Source organism: Bufo bufo, chromosome 10 (assembly GCF_905171765.1).
Source record: "Bufo bufo chromosome 10, aBufBuf1.1, whole genome shotgun sequence".
In the NCBI taxonomy this organism is placed as follows: Eukaryota; Metazoa; Chordata; class Amphibia; order Anura; family Bufonidae; genus Bufo; species Bufo bufo.
Window position 1 is genome coordinate 150883248 of NC_053398.1, and position 21088 is coordinate 150904335.

At 43.4% G+C, this 21088-nt stretch overlaps 1 protein-coding gene across 1 annotated transcript in view; it reads left to right on the top strand.

The window, feature by feature from the left end:
• The first annotated feature begins 7502 nt into the window (after positions 1-7502).
• Positions 7503-21088, top strand: part of LOC120980150 (fatty acyl-CoA hydrolase precursor, medium chain-like) — a 108762-nt gene continuing 95176 nt past the window's right edge. The window contains exons 1-3 of the mRNA XM_040409049.1: positions 7503-7653; positions 18029-18233; positions 18329-18467. Of these exons, the coding sequence (XP_040264983.1) occupies positions 7593-7653; positions 18029-18233; positions 18329-18467 (405 nt within the window). The 5' untranslated portion in view covers positions 7503-7592. The remainder of the gene's footprint in view (positions 7654-18028; positions 18234-18328; positions 18468-21088) is intronic.

Consider the following 21088-nt stretch of genomic DNA (forward strand, 5'->3'; position numbering starts at 1 on the left):
GTAGGCGGCTCTAATGGAAGGGAGGGCAGAGATTTCAATTCAGAAGGCGGCGCTGGGCACCGAAAGGAGATGGCTGCAGCCGGGCACCCTGCATCGTGAGACGACCCCTTGGACACATTTTGACGTGAGTGACAGGTGATATAAACCTGTTTTATATGATTATAGAGCCACAAGCGCATTTGATAAGGTCACTTTAGGATTCTGTGTATTAGTAGGGACCTCGCCATATGTTTAGGTTATAGGCCTAAATTCTGATGACAGAATCCCTTTAACCCTTGCTTTGTTAACGGAAAAAATGTATTAAAATGGAAAAATTTGGCAAAAAATTGCGGTTTTGGCACTTTTTTTTTTTACTGTGTTTATTTGAGGGGTTAGGTTATGTGTTATTTTTATAGAGCAGATTCATACGGACGCGGCAATACCTAATATGTCTACTTTTTTAAATTTATTTAGGTTTTACACTATAATATCCTTTTTTAAACAAAAAAATATAAAACCTTTTAGTATCTCCATAGTCTGAGAGTCAGTTTTTTTTTTAAAGGTTTTAGCCTATTGTCTTAAGTAGGGGCTCACTTTTTGTGGTACGAGAGGACGGATTTATTGGCATTATTTTGGGGTGCATATGACTTTTTGATTGCTTGCTTGCTATTACACTTTTTGTGATGTAAGGTGACAAAAAAAAAGAGATCAAAAAGTCCGAAGCTGATCAGCGGTGGGGTGGGCAATGCGCTAACAGTGGCCGGACGCTAAGAGTGCCAGCCACAGTCAGCTCAGGCACAAAAAAAAAAGTGCTTGCGCCCCAAAAAATTTGTGTGGAGGGGCAGGGGGGGCAAGCTGCAGCACCCCTGGGACCCCAGACACCCGATCAGGGTAATGCAAAAATAAAACTTTTTATATTTTTTCCTAAACTTTCCCTGAGTATCCCTGCCTAATCTAAGCTCTCCCTAACCTGTCCCTATGTACCTTTTTAGTGCCAGATGGCACTATGGTGGCTCAGTGGGGGTGCTGGGCTAAGGAGCTGGACGACGGGCTGCTCTCTCTCTCATTTCAGGAAGCAGTGTGGAGGAGGAGAGCAGAGCTGGGGGAAGTTAACCCCCGCCCGCCTGTCCAGCCAATCGGAAGTGATCCTGAGAGGTGATGTCACCATCACCTCTCAGGATCTAAGGATGGTGATTGGTGGTGTATTATCACACCACCAATCACCATCCTATTCTGGGTTATCGGGTCACCAGAGACCCGAATAACCTGGAAACGCAGCAAACCGCAGGTCTGAATTGACCTGCGGTTTGCTGCGATCGCCGATACAGGGGGGTCACAGGACCCCCCTCGGCATTGTCACAGAATGCGTGCTCAATGATCTGTTCCGATCACCGCCGCGCAGCGGTAATCAGAAATACATAGGGCATACCTGTACGCCCTGTGTCCTTAAGTACCGGGACATCAGGGCATACAGGTACGCCCTGTGCCCCCAAGAGGTTAAAGGGGCGGTCACTGTGAAAGTCACTGTTAAAGGGGTGGCCACTGTGAAAGTCACTGTTAAAGGGGCGGTCACTGTGAAAGTCACTGGAGTGAACGTTATCCATCCTTGCTCAGTGATCAATGCCAGATAAAGTTACTATGATCCTCCTGCATGTTTATTTACAGGACAACGTCATTATCTCCAGCGGCTGATCAGGCGCACTAGAGACAACAAACGCACGGTCCTTTCATATATTGTTCTCTTCACAAATGCATCCACGACAAACCAATAAATCCACGTCTTGCGCAGGGGCCCTAGCCGGCGTCCATACATCAGCCAAGAAAACACTGCTCTGCTGAACACATCAGCCTCCCCCGGCCCACAGCCCAGCGCTTAGCACATGGACCATCCGCCTACGGAGACCTCTGACCGGACATACACGGGAAGATATCCACTCCAATGGTTTACCCTGACACTGAGAGACATGGTGACAATACACAATATATTAAATACACATCCTAATAAAATTTCCACAACACCCATTGTATGTACTCTTTTACAGGTACAACAATGAACTTTTGCACTTTGGACAATGGACATTGGTAAAATAATGCAGTTAGCCAGATAGCTAGCAACTGACTTCATCGCTCATATGGACTGCCTCTGAGGACGTTAATATACGTTACTAGCAGATCTAACAACGCCAAGGGTAACCCCGCTGCTAAACTTTGTGTTTAGAAGGGAGCAGTCCTCGTAGGAACTATGGAGAGTAAACCGGTTCCTTCTCCTAGTTCAAAATGTCCTACGGCATTGTGCACTGTCTTTAGGAAAATAAGTTTAGCTACCCGTTTAGTCATCATGGCGACAAAGCGTAAAGCATGATTAGGCCTTGGTGCTTGGAAAGGGATACAGTAAAGACACCCCCATGCTTCCTTTGGTATTCATGGCTAGTATACTCTAAAGGAAGCCAGGAATGGTCTCTTGGTGCAGTCTTTTGGTGCTATGGTTATTACCGAGAGGGAAACTGTGAATGGATACCCTACTAATATGGGCAGAGACCTAGTGGTAGCCGTTGCTATTGTTTACTGCCTAAATAAAGTACGTTAAAAACACTTTATTTCATTTTATTAAAAAGTAATCTCCACAAATATAGGCTGATAGGGTGAACTGGAACTGATTCAGCCCAATAATTATGCTGGTTCCTAAATTGACCCTACCACAAGAACTCCTTATTGTGTATAGGAGTATGGAAAACAAAGGACCACTCCTGCTGGAGTCCTAAGGGCTGTTTCACACGAGCGGATGCCGTGCGTGACATCCACTCCGTGAATGACAGCCAAGACCTGATGCGGACTGCAGAAGCACGGAGCAGTAACATGATTGATAATGCTCCGTGCCTCTCTGTGATCTCTTTACTACGAAATCACAATGACAACTTTATCTCACTGTGATTTTGTAGTAAAGAGGTCACAGAGAGGCACGGAGCATTATCAGTCGTGTTAATGCTCCGTGCTTCTGCAGTCTGCATCGGGTCTTGGCTGTCATTCACGGAGCGGATGTCACGCACGGCATCCGCTCGTGTGAAACAGCCCTAAGAGTGTATCTGCACTAGTCCCTCAGGGCTGCAGTCCCAACAGTGCGTACCCTATTTCTGTATAGGACCAATATGCAGGATGAATGTTCCCTATTGGGGCTCAAGTAACGCGAAGAGAGTCAGCCTGCATGTATCAAATATATCTTGCAGTGCTAATGCTCGACGCGTTTCCCTTCCGACTTAAGCATGCCCGCCCGACACGCACATCACACACAGCGGGCAGCCGTACAGCGGGAAGAAAGGAGAGCGTTCCTTCCTTCCAACTGTGATGCCAGCCAGCCACTGCCATCAATGAGAAGAGAGTGGGCGAAGGAGGGGAGGGACTGTGGCCACTGTGCGACCAATGATAATTACCCAGAGGACTACTAATGGGTCTGGACTTACTAAGTAGCAGGAATTTCGCCCGCTGTGGCCCCCGTTACCTTCTCCCGTGCTGTATGCTAATTACTACTATGGGAACACCAGGGAGGAGACATCAGCTTCTCTCCCTGGGCGTTCCTTCTCCCTGGCTGTAGGGCTGTCCAATCACTGCGCAGAGCGCCACAGCCAGGGAGAAAAGAAAACTCACCTTCTCCCTGGCTGTGACGCTCTGCACTGTGATTGGACAGCCCTACAACCAGGGAGAAGGAACGCCCACAGAGAAAAGCTGATGTCTCCTCCCTGGTGTTCATATTAGTAATTAGCATACAGCTCGGGAGAAGGTAACGGGGGCCACAGCGGGCGAATGGAGTGGAGCCCAGGAATAATAGTAAGTGCAGGGAGATCCCTGGGCGTCGCTCTACATGTCCTGCTACTTAGTTAGTAAAGTCCGGACCCATGAAAGGTCCACTTACAGATACAGGAGGCGGGTGCGGCACCTGAGGGGTTAACTGCCGCTGATTGCAGCTCCCTGTCAGAGGTCGGGTGCCGGCTATGTGATTCTGCCGAACCCACCTCCTGTATCTGTATTAAAGATTAATTATCATTGGTGGTGCACTGCAACCCCCCAGTATTAAAATCATTAGTGGCAGTGGCCACAGGGTCCCCCTCCCCTTCTCCTCATTGGTGGTAGTGGCAGCTTCTGATCGGAGCCCCAGCAGTGTAATCCTGGGGCTCCGATCGGTTACCATGGCAGCCAGGACGCTACTGAAGCCCTGACTGCCATGGTAATCTCCCTGCTGCTGTGTGTACTATGCACAGGGCAGCAGGGAGAGTGTGAAGTCCTTTTCACCCTAATAGAGCTTTATCAGGGTGAATAGGACAAGGGATGAAAAGATCCCAGGTTCTAGCCCCTAAGGGGGGAAATAGTTATTTAAAAAAAAAGTTTAAAAATCCCCAAAATATTAAGTATAAATCACCCACTTTCCCAATTTTACATATAAAATATATAAGCAATAAATAAATAAACATATTTCATATCGCCACGTCTGAAAAGTCCAAACTATTAAAATATTGAAAAAATTTCCTATGTGGTGAGCACCGTAACAGAAAAAATATATATATATAAGCCCACCCACCCATAAGCCCCTCCCCAGAACCCCCACCCATTCCCTGGGAAAATTGTCTTGCATGAAACTGGTCCTTGGTGCAAAATAGGTTGGGGACCACTGCCTTAGAGGACAACTTAAGCACAAGCCGAAGGCGGCTTTGTTTTAAGTAAGGGGGAATGTAACACCCCCAAGTTGTGTTGCCCCTCCTACACCCTGCTACTGTCCTTAATGGTCTAAAATAAAGTCATCTATGCATTATGTTCCAGGTCCTCTCCATAATGTGCATCTATGTAATGTTTGCAACTGTTTACAACAGCGGTGGGGAACCATTTTGCTGCCAAGGGCCATTTGGATATTTGTAACATCATTCGGGGGCCATACAAAATTCTCAATAAAAATTTTTTACTGCTGTATTTGGTCAAACATATAATTGACTTAGGGATAAGTTACAGAAATTGCACTTCAATTAAAATAATCTAGAGGGCTGTATTTTTGCAGCACAAAATAGCGCCTGCACTATATATATACAGTATATTACATACAATACAGGCGCCATATTGACCACACATAGCAGTCTAATTTTTAAGTTCAGAATGTTACTTATTTGACATTAATGGCAGGAAGCTAAACCCAGGGGGTCCAGAGAGGGGTTCACCCAGCTTTCACTCTCCCTGCCTCTTTCTTCGCAACTGTCCCTGCCTTTGTCCCTTTCTCAGCAAAATATCTGCCCCCACCTCCATCAGCCTGAAATCAGCCTCCTATCAGACCCCCCAGGCCTACATCAGCCTCAGATCAGACTCCCATCAGACCTCTAAGCCTCAGATTAGACCCCAATCAGACCCTTCCTAGCTTCAGATCAGACTCCCATCAGACCCCCAGCCTCAGACCAGACCCGGATCAGACGCCCAGCCTCAGATCAGCCCCCATCAGACCCCCCAGGGTCAGATCAGCCCCTATAAGACCCCCCAGCCTCAGATCAGACCTTCATAATACCCTCCCTAGCCTCAGATCAGCCCCCATCAGACCCTCCCCAGCCTCAGATCAGCCCCCATCAGCCCCCCTAGTCTCAGATCAGACCCCTATCAAACCCCAGCCTCAGATCAGACACCCCCAGCCTCAGATCAGACCCTCCCAAGCCTCAGATCAGACCCCCATCAGACCCTCCCCACCCTCCTTTAGCCTCAGATCAGCCCCAATCAGACATCAGATCAGATACTGTATTTAAGATAAACAAATAAACTTACCTCTCCAGCTCCGTACGGCGCTGCCTCTTGGCAGATTCACTTACCCTCCCTGTTCTTCTTCCTGCCGCACTATATTGTCACCGCACAGCGTCAGGTCATAGTGCACGTCTACGTGCACTGCGTCCTGACGCTGGATGTGTCAGGACACAGTGTGGGGCTGAAAGAAGACCAGGGAAGGTGAGGACAGCCAGTGCAGTGCTGTTCTCACCTTCCTGTGCCTCCCGTATGCTAATGACCGCTTCCATAATGGAAGGGGTCATAAGCATTTTCACATTATGTTCTGGCAGGGGGCCGGGGGCCACATGAAATGATACCGTGGGCCGCATACGGCCCTCGGGCCGGAGGTTCCCCACCCCTGGTTTACAACATGTAATATGCCTGGTTCACCAGCAGGTGGCAGCAAACCCAGCAGAGCTGTAATAGAATGGAGCTAACCATTCTATTCTAAACCCCTCAGTAGGACTAGCCCACTTCTCTACATCCTGCAGGAAGCTTGGGGACCAGTTAGAGTTAGTCTTGTCTTCCCTAGACAGGGGAATGGTGTGCAGGGGAACGTCTCTGCCGGACATGCCCACAGGAGCCAAGAGAAAAGTTCCCTGGCATAACCTAGAGTCAGACTACAAAGTGAAGTGCAGCATACAGAATAAGCTGAGTTATACAGCCAGCCTGTTAGTACAGCAGAGTCAGAGAGAAACAGATGTAGTAGAGTGGAGTTTGCCTGCCAGTTTCATGCTAAAGCCTGCTGGAACCAAAACAAATCCGGTAAACCGTTCTGGAAAAAGTTTATGCGAAGTAAAGCTGCCACACTTCATCTCAAGTTCTGGACTCAAGTTATTCTTTTATCCCTCAATTATTCCCCCTATTTATTGTGTCGGAGACAAAAACTAGGGTACAGCAGTATCCAGGTAGGAGCACCGGGACACACATAAGAGACATTTTAGGCTGCAACATACGACTTGACATTTCCTATACCTGGGATGTTTTACATATAGAGGACCCTAGGGGGAGGCGCCCGTTGCAAATTGCGACCATGTGGGAACTGAATAAACAGACTCGTTCTGCTAGGGCAACTCCCTTCTTGCTGCAGCACTGACTGGCTCATCCAGACTGTCTGTCAGCACAGGAACCACCAATCAGGGCAAGTCACTCGCCCCCCCCCTCTCCCCACTTCCTCTCAGGGTCATGTGAGAAACCTTCTTCTTCCTCAGTAGTGCTTTTTCCCAGCTATACTAAATTTATCGTAAACGAACCTGCCTTCTGAAAAATAGCAAGAACTGGTTCGCTCATTTTTAATGTAGGTATTTCGTTGAACAGATAAACGACTCTTCAGCTTGTAGAGAAGAAGGGGGTGACTAGGAGCTCTGGAGAAAGCTCTGAGGGCTGATGAGACGGACTTCAAGAATACAAAGAAAACAATTAGCAAAGCGTATTTATAAAACATCTCTTCCTTGAGGCTTGTATGGACGGATTTCTGCACCAGTGATGATGGGGTCAGTAGTACCTGCAGCTGCCCTAAGAGTGATAATGCAGAATTCGAGAACTTTCTCCATAGTTACCTTTACTCTGAACTCTTATCTGCTCAGTGTTTACAGGGCTGCAACCTATAAACTCCAGTACACATGGGCAAGTGCCAGGGTGAGTGGACCATAGATATAACGGGTGCAGCTATGTTGCCCAGCGATTAATGCCAATACAGATCAGTAATTAAACTTTGATTAGTTAAACAGTAACTAGAAATGTATTATCAGAGAGCTCAGATGTCCTCCTGCAACCAAGGACTCTGACCTGGAAGAACAGTATCCACTGGAGACCGCAGCACACAGGACATGGCGATTCTGCCGCACATTCTGCTCCTCAGCCTCTTCATTCTCACAGTGATCGCAACAGGTGAGAACCAGGGTGCAAGATACTAGAGGGCAGTGAGCAAGGGAGCAATACAGAACCCAAGTAATAGTGCCCCACAGCAACCGGTGAGAACCAGGATGAAGGATACTAGAGGGCAGTGAGCAAGGGAGCAATACACAACCCAAGTAATAGTGCCCCACAGCAACCAGTGAGAACCAGGATGAAGGATACTAGAGGGGAGGCTGCAAGGGAGCAATACAGAACCCAAGTAATAGTGCCCCACAGCAACCGGTGAGAACCAGGATGAAGGATACTAGAGGGGAGGCTGCAAGGGAGCAATACAGAACCCAAGTAATAGTGCCCCACAGCAACCAGTGAGAACCAGGATGAAGGATACTAGAGGGGAGGCTGCAAGGGAGCAATACAGAACCCAAGTAATAGTGCCCCACAGCAACCGGTGAGAACCAGGATGCCAGATACTAGAGGGCAGTGAGCAAGGGAACAATACACAACCCAAGTAATAGTGCCCCACAGCAACCAGTGAGAACCAGGATGAAGGATACTAGAGGGCAGTGAGCAAGGGAGCAATACAGAACCCAAGTAATAGTGCCCTACAGCAACCGGTGAGAACCAGGATGAAGGATACTAGAGGGCAGAGTGCAAGGGAACAATACACAACCCAAGTAATAGTGCCCCACAGCAACCAGTGAGAACCAGGATGAAGGATAATAGAGGGCAGTGTGCAAGGGAGTAATATAGAACTCAGAATTAATAGTGCAGCACAGCAAAAGGCAAATCCAGGACATGGTGGCCATTAATACAATTACATAATTTGTATTATGCTAGTCATATCATTGTACATAGGAGCAGTATTATAGCAGTTATATTCTTGTACATAGGAGGCAGTATTATAGTAGTTATATTCTTGTACATAGGAGGCAGTATTATAGTAGTTATATTCTTGTACATAGGAGCAGTATTATAGTAGTTATATTCTTGTACATAGGAGCAGTATTATAGTAGTTATATTCTTGTACATAGGAGGCAGTATTATAGTAGTTATATTCTTGTACATAGGAGCAGTATTATAGTAGTTATATTCTTGTACATAGGAGCAGTATTATAGTAGTTATATTCTTGTACATAGGATGCAGTATTATAGTAGTTATATTTTTGTACATATGAGCAGTATTATAGTAGTTATATTCTTGTACATAGGAGCAGTATTATAGTAGTTATATTCTTGTACATAGGATGCAGTATTATAGTAGTTATATTTTTGTACATAGGAGCAGTATTATAGTAGTTATATTCTTGTACATAGGAGCAGTATTATAGTAGTTATATTCTTGTACATAGGATGCAGTATTATGGTAGTTATATTCTTGTACATAGGAGCAGTATTATAGTAGTTATATTCTTGTACATAGGAGGCAGTATTATAGTAGTTATATTCTTGTACATAGGAGCAGTATTATAGTAGTTAGATTCTTGTACATAGGAGCAGTATTATATTCTTGTACATAGGATGCAGTATTATAGTAGTTATATTCTTGTACATAGGAGCAGTATTATAGTAGTTATATTCTTGTACATAGGAGGCAGTATTATAGTAGTTATATTCCTGTACATAGGAGCAGTATTATAGTAGTTATATTCTTGTACATAGAAGCAGTATTATAGTAGTTATATTCTTGTACATAGGAGGCAGTATTATAGTAGTTATATTCTTGTACATAGGAGCAGTATTATAGTAGTTATATTCTTGTACATAGGAGCAGTATTATAGTAGTTATATTCTTGTACATAGGAGCAGTATTATAGTAGTTATATTCTTGTACATAGGAGCGGTATTATAGTAGTTATATTCTTGTACATAGGAGGCAGTATTATAGTAGTTATATTCTTCTACATAGGAGGCAGTATTATAGTAGTTATATTCTTGTACATAGGAGCAGTATTATAGTAGTTATATTCTTGTACATAGGAGCAGTATTATAGTAGTTATATTCTTGTACATAGGAGCAGTATTATAGTAGTTATATTCTTGTACATAGGAGCAGTATTATAGTAGTTATATTCTTGTACATAGGAGCAGTATTATAGTAGTTATATTCTTGTACATAGGAGCAGTATTATAGTAGCTATATTCTTGTACATAGGAGCAGTATTATAGTAGTTATATTCTTGTACATAGGAGCAGTATTATAGTAGTTATATTCTTGTACATAGGAGCAGTATTATAGTAGTTATATTCTTGTACATAGGAGCAGTATTATAGCAGTTATATTCTTGTACATAGGAGCAGTATTATAGTAGTTATATTCTTGTACATAGGAGGCAGTATTATAGTAGTTATATTCTTGTACATAGGAGCAGTATTATAGTAGTTATATTCCTGTACATAGGAGCAGTATTATAGTAGTTATATTCTTTTACATAGGAGCAGTATTATAGTGGTTATATTCTTGTACATAGGAGCAGTATTATAGTAGTTATATTCTTGTACATAGGATGCAGTATTATGGTAGTTATATTCTTGTACATAGGAGCAGTATTATAGTAGTTATATTCTTGTACATAGGAGGCAGTATTATAGTAGTTATATTCTTGTACATAGGAGCAGTATTATAGTAGTTATATTCTTGTACATAGGAGCAGTATTATAGTAGTTATATTCTTGTACATAGGATGCAGTATTATAGTAGTTATATTTTTGTACATATGAGCAGTATTATAGTAGTTATATTCTTGTACATAGGAGCAGTATTATAGTAGTTATATTCTTGTACATAGGATGCAGTATTATAGTAGTTATATTTTTGTACATAGGAGCAGTATTATAGTAGTTATATTCTTGTACATAGGAGCAGTATTATAGTAGTTATATTCTTGTACATAGGATGCAGTATTATGGTAGTTATATTCTTGTACATAGGAGCAGTATTATAGTAGTTATATTCTTGTACATAGGAGGCAGTATTATAGTAGTTATATTCTTGTACATAGGAGCAGTATTATAGTAGTTAGATTCTTGTACATAGGAGCAGTATTATATTCTTGTACATAGGATGCAGTATTATAGTAGTTATATTCTTGTACATAGGAGCAGTATTATAGTAGTTATATTCTTGTACATAGGAGGCAGTATTATAGTAGTTATATTCCTGTACATAGGAGCAGTATTATAGTAGTTATATTCTTGTACATAGGAGCAGTATTATAGTAGTTATATTCTTGTACATAGGATGCAGTATTATGGTAGTTATATTCTTGTACATAGGAGCAGTATTATAGTAGTTATATTCTTGTACATAGGAGGCAGTATTATAGTAGTTATATTCTTGTACATAGGAGCAGTATTATAGTAGTTATATTCTTGTACATAGGAGCAGTATTATAGTAGTTATATTCTTGTACATAGGAGCAGTATTATAGTAGTTATATTCTTGTACATAGGAGCGGTATTATAGTAGTTATATTCTTGTACATAGGAGGCAGTATTATAGTAGTTATATTCTTCTACATAGGAGGCAGTATTATAGTAGTTATATTCTTGTACATAGGAGCAGTATTATAGTAGTTATATTCTTGTACATAGGAGCAGTATTATAGTAGTTATATTCTTGTACATAGGAGCAGTATTATAGTAGTTATATTCTTGTACATAGGAGCAGTATTATAGTAGTTATATTCTTGTACATAGGAGCAGTATTATAGTAGTTATATTCTTGTACATAGGAGCAGTATTATAGTAGCTATATTCTTGTACATAGGAGCAGTATTATAGTAGTTATATTCTTGTACATAGGAGCAGTATTATAGTAGTTATATTCTTGTACATAGGAGCAGTATTATAGTAGTTATATTCTTGTACATAGGAGCAGTATTATAGCAGTTATATTCTTGTACATAGGAGCAGTATTATAGTAGTTATATTCTTGTACATAGGAGGCAGTATTATAGTAGTTATATTCTTGTACATAGGAGCAGTATTATAGTAGTTATATTCCTGTACATAGGAGCAGTATTATAGTAGTTATATTCTTTTACATAGGAGCAGTATTATAGTGGTTATATTCTTGTACATAGGAGCAGTATTATAGTAGTTATATTCTTGTACATAGGAGCAGTATTATAGTAGTTATATTCTTGTACATAGGAGGCAGTATTATAGTAGTTATATTCTTGTACATAGGAGCAGTATTATAGTAGTTATATTCTTGTACATAGGAGCAGTATTATAGTAGTTATATTCTTGTACATAGGAGGCAGTATTATAGTAGTTATATTCTTGTACATAGGAGCAGTATTATAGTAGTTATATTCTTGTACATAGGAGCAGTATTATAGTAGCTATATTCTTGTACATAGGAGGAGTATTATAGTAGTTATATTCTTGTACATAGGAGCAGTATTATAGTAGTTATATTCTTGTACATAGGAGGCAGTATTATAGTAGTTATATTCTTGTACATAGGAGCAGTATTATAGCAGTTATATTCTTGTACATAGGAGCAGTATTATAGTAGTTATATTCTTGTACATAGGAGCAGTATTATAGCAGTTATATTCTTGTACATAGGAGCAGTATTATAGTAGTTATAGTCTTGTACATAGGAGCAGTATTATAGTAGTTATATTCTTGTATATAGGAGCAGTATTATAGTAGTTATATTCTTGTACATAGGAGGCAGTATTATAGTAGTTATATTCTTGTACATAGGAGGCAGTATTATAGTAGTTATATTCTTGTACATAGGAGCAGTATTATAGTAGTTATATTCTTGTACATAGGAGCAGTATTATAGTAGTTATATTCCTGTACATAGGAGGTAGTATTATAGTAGTTATATTCTTGTACATAGGAGGCAGTATTATAGTAGTTATATTCTTGTACATAGGAGCAGTATTATAGTAGTTATATTCTTGTACATAGGAGCAGTATTATAGTAGTTATATTCCTGTACATAGAAGCAGTATTATAGTAGTTATATTCTTGTACATAGGAGGCAGTATTATAGTAGTTATATTCTTGTACATAGGAGCAGTATTATAGTAGTTATATTCTTGTACATAGGAGCAGTATTATAGCAGTTATATTCTTGTACATAGGATGCAGTATTATAGTATTTATATTTTTGTACATATGATCAGTATTATAGTAGTTATATTCTTGTACATAAGAGGCAGTATTATAGTAGTTATATACTATAGTCATATGCTGTATTATAGCATAATACTTATATATGTCCTGGTGGGCTGATGCCCACTGAGCCACTTGATGCCTCCTCAGGCTGCCAGGTACTTAACAATCTAATGCTGTCAACATTAATCAGCGATGGGTGCATGAGAGACTTATGTACCCATCAAGGTACCACACATTCCCTCCTGAGTTTCACTGTTATCAGGATGGTGATACAGTTGAATACTGCGGCATGTACAAAAACCCATGGCTTAATGTCCTGCCATTCACCCTCATAAGAAATTGGCCAGTAGACCTGAAGCTCACGAGGCAGTGTACTATTGTACAGGGACGCTAGCATGTCAGACCCCAGGCTGAAAGAGGCACTGCAGATGGTATGGGTGAGCTCGGCTACATGTGTTGTTCACCCTTTCTGTAAAATTGGAAGGGCCTCTTTAAGTTGCCAGCCCATCCCTGCTCCTATTTGCATTTGTGTCTTTTGGAAAGATAAAGCACCATCTATAGTGCAAATGTTGTTCATAGATGGTTTGATAAGGACGTGATGACGTGATTGCGCACTGTCGCGCTCTCCCTCCGCCTTCAACGCCAAAGGCTTTCCGATCTACCTCCGCTGCTATGTAGTGAGCGTCCTGCTTGAATGACGATATTGAGAGCCTGAACCTGTGCTGGGTACTTATAATCCCTATCCTGCGATTTATCCATACATAATGTGATTAATCATTTTGGTTCAGTAGATACTGCAAAAAACGTACTTTTATAATATGTAAATGAACTCTCTACCAGCAAGTAGGGCGGTTACTTGCTGGTAGCAGCCGCATCCTCCTTTCATAATGACGCCCCTTCCTCATGTTGATTGACAGGGCCAGCGAACGTGCTCGTCCTCTGGCTGGCCCTGTCTGCATTCAAAATCTGGCGCCGGCGCCGTACCTGTCTTGAGTCGGCGCAGGCGCACTGAGGGGAGGACGCTTGCTCGGCCGCTCCATCCTCAATGCGCCTGCGCTGGTGACGTCACATCTCCACCCGGCGCAGGCGCACTGAGGAAGGAGCGGCCGAGCGAGCGTCCTCCCCTCAGTGCGCCTCCGCTGACTCAAGACAGGTACGGCACCGGCGCCAGATTTTGAATGCAGACAGGGCCAGCCAGAGGACGAGCGCGTTCGCTGGCCCTGTCAATCAACATGAGGAGGGGGCGTCATTATGAAAGGAGGATGCGGCTGCTACCAGCAAGTAACCGCCCTACTTGCTGGTAGAGAGTTCATTTACATATTATAAAAGTACGTTTTTTGCAGTATCTACTGAATCAAAATGATTAATCACATTATGTATGGATAAATCGCAGGATAGGGATTATAAGTACACAAAAAAAAGAGTTTAGTGGGGTGACAGAAGCCCTTTAAGAGAGGTCTTCAGTCCAAGGATATTAAGTACTCTCTTTTTTTTTATATCCGGCTAAATTAAGGATTGTGTTTAATGATATTGTTCTCTTTTTTGATACTCCAGATGCGGCTACGCATTGGTTAGACCGGAAAAATGTTTAAAATTTGTATTTTTTATTATTTTTGGAGGTTCGGCTGAGGGAGTGGGGGAGGGACGGTCCTAGTTAGAGGGTCTGTCACAGGTAGTGATGGAGCAAGAGGGTCACGGGGTTTTGGGAGCGAGGGGGAGGGGGGAGGAACATCGGGGTATGCTGCCTGCCCGGGGTGGTTTTTTTTATTTATTTTTTTGTGTTTTTTCCATCGTTGAGTAATGGTTAAGATTTTATCTTGGAATGTCAGGGGCCTTGGACAGAGAGCTAAAAGACAGGCAGTGACAGACGCAATTCGGAGTTATCTCCCTGCAATAGTCTGTTTGGTTGAAACTCATTTTTCAGGGACGGTGACCCCTCATTTGGGGGGGGGGGGGGGCTGGGCAGCACAGATCTACCATTCAAAATGTAATAGTTACTCCAGTCTTGATACACCACGCAGTGGATTTTGTCCTGACTGATTCCTGGATAGATGATCAGGGAAGATTTGTTTTTCTCTATGGTAGACTTTGGGGTCAGCCATATATCCTTGCTTTTTTTATATACCTCCCCCATTCTCCTTGCACCCCCTCAATTGCCTGTTGTCCTTTGTGGAACGGTGGCCAGATTGTCGGGTGGTTCTGACAGGCGACTTCAACAATGTGATGGATCCCAGTATTGACAGGTTGACGGCAGACCCCAGCACCACAAACAGTGGGACTGAGACGCTGCTGTCACGTTTCTACCGAGAGACGGGCTTTGTGGATGTGTGGAAGTATTTGGGGAGGGGAAAGAGGGCCTTCTCATGTGTTAGCAATGGAGGGAGGTCAATGTCCAGGATTGACCTGGCACTGACCAATAGAGACAATATTAGAAATATTAAATCAGTTAAATACGGAACGAGAACTCTCTCTGATCACTCTCCCCTCTCAATAGAAATTCTGGTAGGGTCAGGTCAGGCCAAATCAGACTCGTTATTTAGATTGAACCCATATTGGTTGGCTATAATGGACGACCATCAGTTTATAAAAAAACTGATAACCTCCTTTTGGCAGATTAACTACCCCTCAGCTGGTATTGGCTGTGTATGGGATACTCTGAAGGCCTATATGAGGGGGTTGTTTATCAGCAATATCTCTGCACTAAGAGGATCATTCAAGAGAAGAGAGAAGGAATTAATTAACCTAGTGGCTAGTACTACGGAGCAGATCATCATCCAAAAAACGGAACAAAATAGAGAAAAAATGCAGAAAGCCAGTCGGGACCTTAAAAATTCTCTCTTTGATAAAGCCCACCATAGTTTGTTTTTCAAGGGACAGAAATATTTTTCGGAGTCAGGACGACCAGGCAGGCTCTTAGCTAGGATAGTTAAGCAACAAGAGAACAGGAGGAAGGAAATAACTGGCATTCGTGGGCCTGACGGTAGGATCGTACGAGATTTGAAGGGTATAGCTGAGGTTTTTCAGGAATACTTTGCAGTGGTTTACAGGGCGGCTCCTCCTGTGCCAGACAGCCTCGTGGACGCTTATCTGAATGGTCTTTCTTTTCTGGTTCTTTCAGAAGGCCAGAGGATCTCCCTGGAGAGGGAGATAACCGTCCAGGAGATCCATTTGGCCCTTGGGTCAATATCGGGTAGCTCGTCCCCGGGGCTGGATGGCCTTCCGTATGAATTTTACAGGAAATATGGGGATATAGTCCTCCCATATCTTTCAGAAGTATTTACAAAGGGGCTGCAGGTAGAAGGCCTCCCGACCTCCATGTACGAGGCACCGATAGTTCTAATTGCAAAAAAAGATAAAGATATTTTGGAGTAATTTCTTTACTTAATACTGATATTAAGCTGCTCTCCAAGGTCCTGGCTAATAGACTTTCCAAGGTGATCACATCACTAATTCACCCAGACCAAAATGGGTTTATGCCTGGGAGGGTACCCATTATAATATACATCGCTTGTTTGCTAACATTCAATCCTCCGGGGGACCGCCCGCTCGATCCTGTCGTTAGATGCCACGAAGGCCTTCGACAGGGTTGAGTGGAGTTTCCTCTGGAGGGTGATGGGAAGAATGGGATTTGGGCCAAGGTTTATAGCCATGGTCCGTTTGCTTTACAAATCCCCCTTAGCCAAACTTAGGATCAATGGGACCCTGACCAGGACTTTGATGTTGGAGAGAGGCACCCGTCAAGGATGTCCTCTCTCGCCACTCTTATTTAACATTTATATTGAGCCTTTGGCCATAAAAATCTGACAGGATTCAGGGGTTCTAGGATTTGGGATTGCAGGAGATCATGATCGGATTTCTTTGTATGCAGACGATATTCTGTTCTTTATGCAACAGACCAATATTACCCTGCCAAAAGTTATCGAGATTGTAGAATTGTACTCTAGGTTCTCGGGCCTGGAGGTAAACTGGTCCAAAACCACCCTCCTCCCTATAGATAAGCCACAATGGTCAGTGGAGAATTTACCTCTGGACCTGGGGGTCGAGGATTCCATGAAGTACTTGGGGATAAATGTCTGCTAATATTCAGGAACTATGTTCAACTTAATCTACTCCCGGTCATTATGAAGATTAGGTCTAAAATTAAAATATGGCATCAGTTCACCCTTTCGAGAGGAGATAGGGTCTCCTTGGTGAAAATGATAGTTCTTCCCCAACTGCTTTATGTTCTCCGAAATTCCCCGTTCTGGATAGAGGACAAATTCTTTAAATTGATAGAGAAGATGATCAATGATTTGTTATGGGGGAGAAAGCGGGTAAGGCTGAAACTGGATTATTTTTCAATGCCGCTGGAACGGGGGGGTTTGGACCTCCCCAGTTTCGGTGGATATTTTATTGCGTCTCAGTTATTTAATGCGTCTCAGGAGTTTGGAAGTTTCGTTAAGCTTGTTACCTGGATATTGATCAGGAGCTGGCTTTCTATCACATCCTCATTGGTTTGCACTCCACTATGGCAAAATCAAAGACTTCCAGTGCTGGGGGACCTTGATTGCCAGCAGTACTGGAAGTCTAAGAATATTCACTACATAGCGCAAGTAGTTGGTGATGGTCGGATCCTTTCTCTTGAGGAGATCGTGCAAAAGGAAAACACAGGAGAAATAGTTTAGTTTAGATATTTTCAGTTACGATTGGCACTTTGTAGTATTGTGGATAGAACTTTACTAAGTATAGACACGTCGAGTTTTTTGCACAGTCTAATAAAGAAAAAGAATCACGTCAAGGCTAAGATAGCTTATTGTTATAAACACTTAGCAAACAACTTCCAGGACTCCTAGGACTGGTGTTTTTTGAGTCTCCTGGTGGCTGAGACTTTGTCCCATCTTACCTTAATAATGGCTAGATGAGATAACGACAGACATGTTTTGGTGGAACACACATTAGGGTTAGGGGTTAGTGTTGGTTTTAATGTTCTGTTTAATTGTTTAGTGTTCAACTAGTAGAAAGTGTTCTTAGTGGTGGGGGCACCACTAAGGCTGAGTTCGAACCAGTTATTTGGTCAGTTATTTCCACCAGTTATTGTGAGCGAAAACCAGTAGTGAAGCCTCCATAGAGATCAGGTAAAGGGAAAGAGCTACATCTCTTATGTGCTTTTGACCCGCACTGGTTTTGGCTCACAATAACTGATGGAAATAACTGGTGTGTGAACTTGGCCTAAGATGTGAAACCTATTAATAATCTTGTCAATTTTCCCCAAAATGTTTTCAATTCTAGGTCAGAATGATAAAAAGCTGTTAGTGACCACGAAATATGGACAACTACGGGGCGTTACGGTGCCAGTAAAGGAAACATCTAGAATTATAGATGCATTTTTTGGAGTCCCTTTTGCAAAACCTCCAGTTGGACCACTGAGATTTGCCAACCCGGAACCTCCTGAGCCCTGGAGCTCTGTTAGAGACGCCTCCGAGTTTCCCCCAATGTGAGTCCCAGTATTGGCGGGGCAGCTATGATTTGTTATCTTCTTGAACAACCCTCACAAATGGAGATACATTTTATTGATTCTGTATGTTTTAGGTGTTTACAAATCAAAGACATCATGGATGACATAGCAAAATACTACCAATCCTCCTTTAAGATGCCCCGCACCTCGGAGGACTGCCTGTACCTGAATGTGTTTACTCCAGCCGACAGAGACAAGAAATCCAAATTACCTGTAAGTGCCCGAAAATCAGAGGGTAATGTAATCCGTTCATCTTCATCTCTAGCTCTCCAGCTATTGTAGCACTCTAACCCAGTGGCATACCTACCATATAGGGTAGGCAGACCACGCAGCTGCTATGGGGCCCGTGAGGATGAGGGGCCCACAGTGGAGGAGAGGCCCCGCCCACTAATTGCTCCTGTCTATCTTTCGAAAGCTAAAGGACCTTTGATGATGTCATCACAGGTCCTGTAAGGGAACTGCACAGTGTAAAGTGTAGTTCCCAGGTTAGAACAGTGCACCTGCCAGGACCTATGATGACATCATCTTCAACATCACAGGTCCAGCAGGATCTAGCAAAGGAACTGCATCAAAAATGGTGCAGTTCCTAGGTTTGAAAGGTACATCTGCCAGGACCTGTGATGACCTCATCACAGGTCCTGCAACCACTAACAGCAAGTATTAGAAGGTCACAATCCGCTCTGCATTGATCCATACAGACTGGAATGGAATGGTAAGAGGGGGTCCTCCACCTCTCATCATTTCCCCCCCCCCCCCGCCCTGTTTTTACTCATTGCTCACTTATGTATAATACTTCAGACAGTTACAGTGACCACTACCTCATGTACCTCACACACAGTGACCATAATGTATAACTGACCACATATTTCTATAAACTCTGCATCTACAGTATTATACCTTGTATGTCTCACATCAATACACTGCTCTGTATATATACACTGCTCAAACAAATAAAGGAAACACTTAAACAACACAATGTAACTCCAAGTCGATCACACTTCTGTGAAATCAAACTGTCCACTTAGGAAGCAACACTGAGTGACAATCAATTTCACATGCTGTTGTGCAAATGGAATAGACAACAGGTGGAAATTATAGGCAATTAGCAAGACACCCCCAATAAAGGAGTGGTTCTGCAGGTGGTGACCACAGACCACTTCTCAGTTCCTATGCTTCCTGGCTGATGTTTTGGTCACTTTTGAATGCTGGCGGTGCTTTCACTCTAGTGGTAGCATGAGATGGAGTCTACAACCCACACAAGTGGCTCAGGTAGTGCAGCTTATCCAGGATGGCACATCAATGCGAGCTGTGGCAAGAAGGTTTGCTGTGTCTGTCAGCGTAGTGTCCAGAGCATGGAGGCGCTACCAGGAGACAGGCCAGTACATCAGGAGACGTGGAGGAGGCCGTAGGAGGGCAACAACCCAGCAGCAGGACCGCTACCTCCGCCTTTGTGCAAGGAGGAACAGGAGGAGCACTGCCAGAGCCCTGCAAAATGACCTCCAGCAGGCCACAAATGTGCATGTGTCTGCTCAAACGGTCAGAAACAGACTCCATGAGGGTGATATGAGGGCCCGACGTCCGCAGGTGGGGGTTGTGCTTACAGCCCAACACCGTGCAGGACGTTTGGCATTTGCCAGAGAACACCAAGATTGGCAAATTCGCCACTGGCGCCCTGTGCTCTTCACAGATGAAAGCAGGTTCACACTGAGCACATGTGACAGACGTGACAGAGTCTGGAGACGCCGTGGAGAACGTTCTGCTGCCTGCAACATTCTCCAGCATTGGGTCAGTAATGGTGTGGGGTGGCATTTCTTTGGAGGGCCGCACAGCCCTCCATGTGCTCGCCAGAGGTAGCCTGACTGCCATTAGGTACCGAGATGAGATCCTCAGACCCCTTGTGAGACCATATGCTGGTGCGGTTGGCCCTGGGTTCCTCCTAATGCAAGACAATGCTAGACCTCATGTGGCTGGAGTGTGTCAGCAGTTCCTGCAAGACGAAGGCATTGATGCTATGGACTAGCCCGCCCGTTCCCCAGACCTGAATCCAATTGAGCACATCTGGGACATCATGTCTCGCTCTATCCACCAACGTCACGTTGCACCACAGACTGTCCAGGAGTTGGCAGATGCTTTACTCCAGGTCTGGGAGGAGATCCCTCAGGAGACCGTCCGCCACCTCATCAGGAGCATGCACAGGCGTTGTAGGGAGGTCATACAGGCACGTGGAGGCCACACACACTACTGAGCCTCATTTTGACTTGTTTTAAGGACATTACATCAAAGTTGGATCAGCCTGTAGTGTGTTTTTCCACTTTAATTTTGAGTGTGACTCCAAATCCAGACCTCCATGGGTTGAAAAATTTGATTTCCATTTTTTTTATTTTTGTGTGATTTTGTTGTCAGCACATTCAACTATGTAAAGAACAAAGTATTTCAGAAGAATATTTAATTAATTCAGATCTAGGATGTGTTATTTTTGTGTTCCCTTTATTTTTTTGAGCAGTGTGTATATATATACACACACACATACATACACACACAGCATATATTACACAGTATTATAGATACAATATGTACGGATATATAGTATATCCCGCAGTGTACTGATATGTGAGGTATGACCTGTAATTTATACCTCATGCCTCATGTCGTACCTCACATAAGAGGGGAGGGTGGTGGGTAAGGGGGGGTAAGAGGGGAGGGTGGGGGGTAAGAAGGGGTAAGAGAGTGGGGGTAAGAGGAGGGTAAGAGGGGAGGTTGGTGGGTAAGAGGGGAGGGTGGTGGCTAAGAGGGGGAATAGGGGAGGGGAAGAGGGGAGGGTGGTGGGTAAGAGG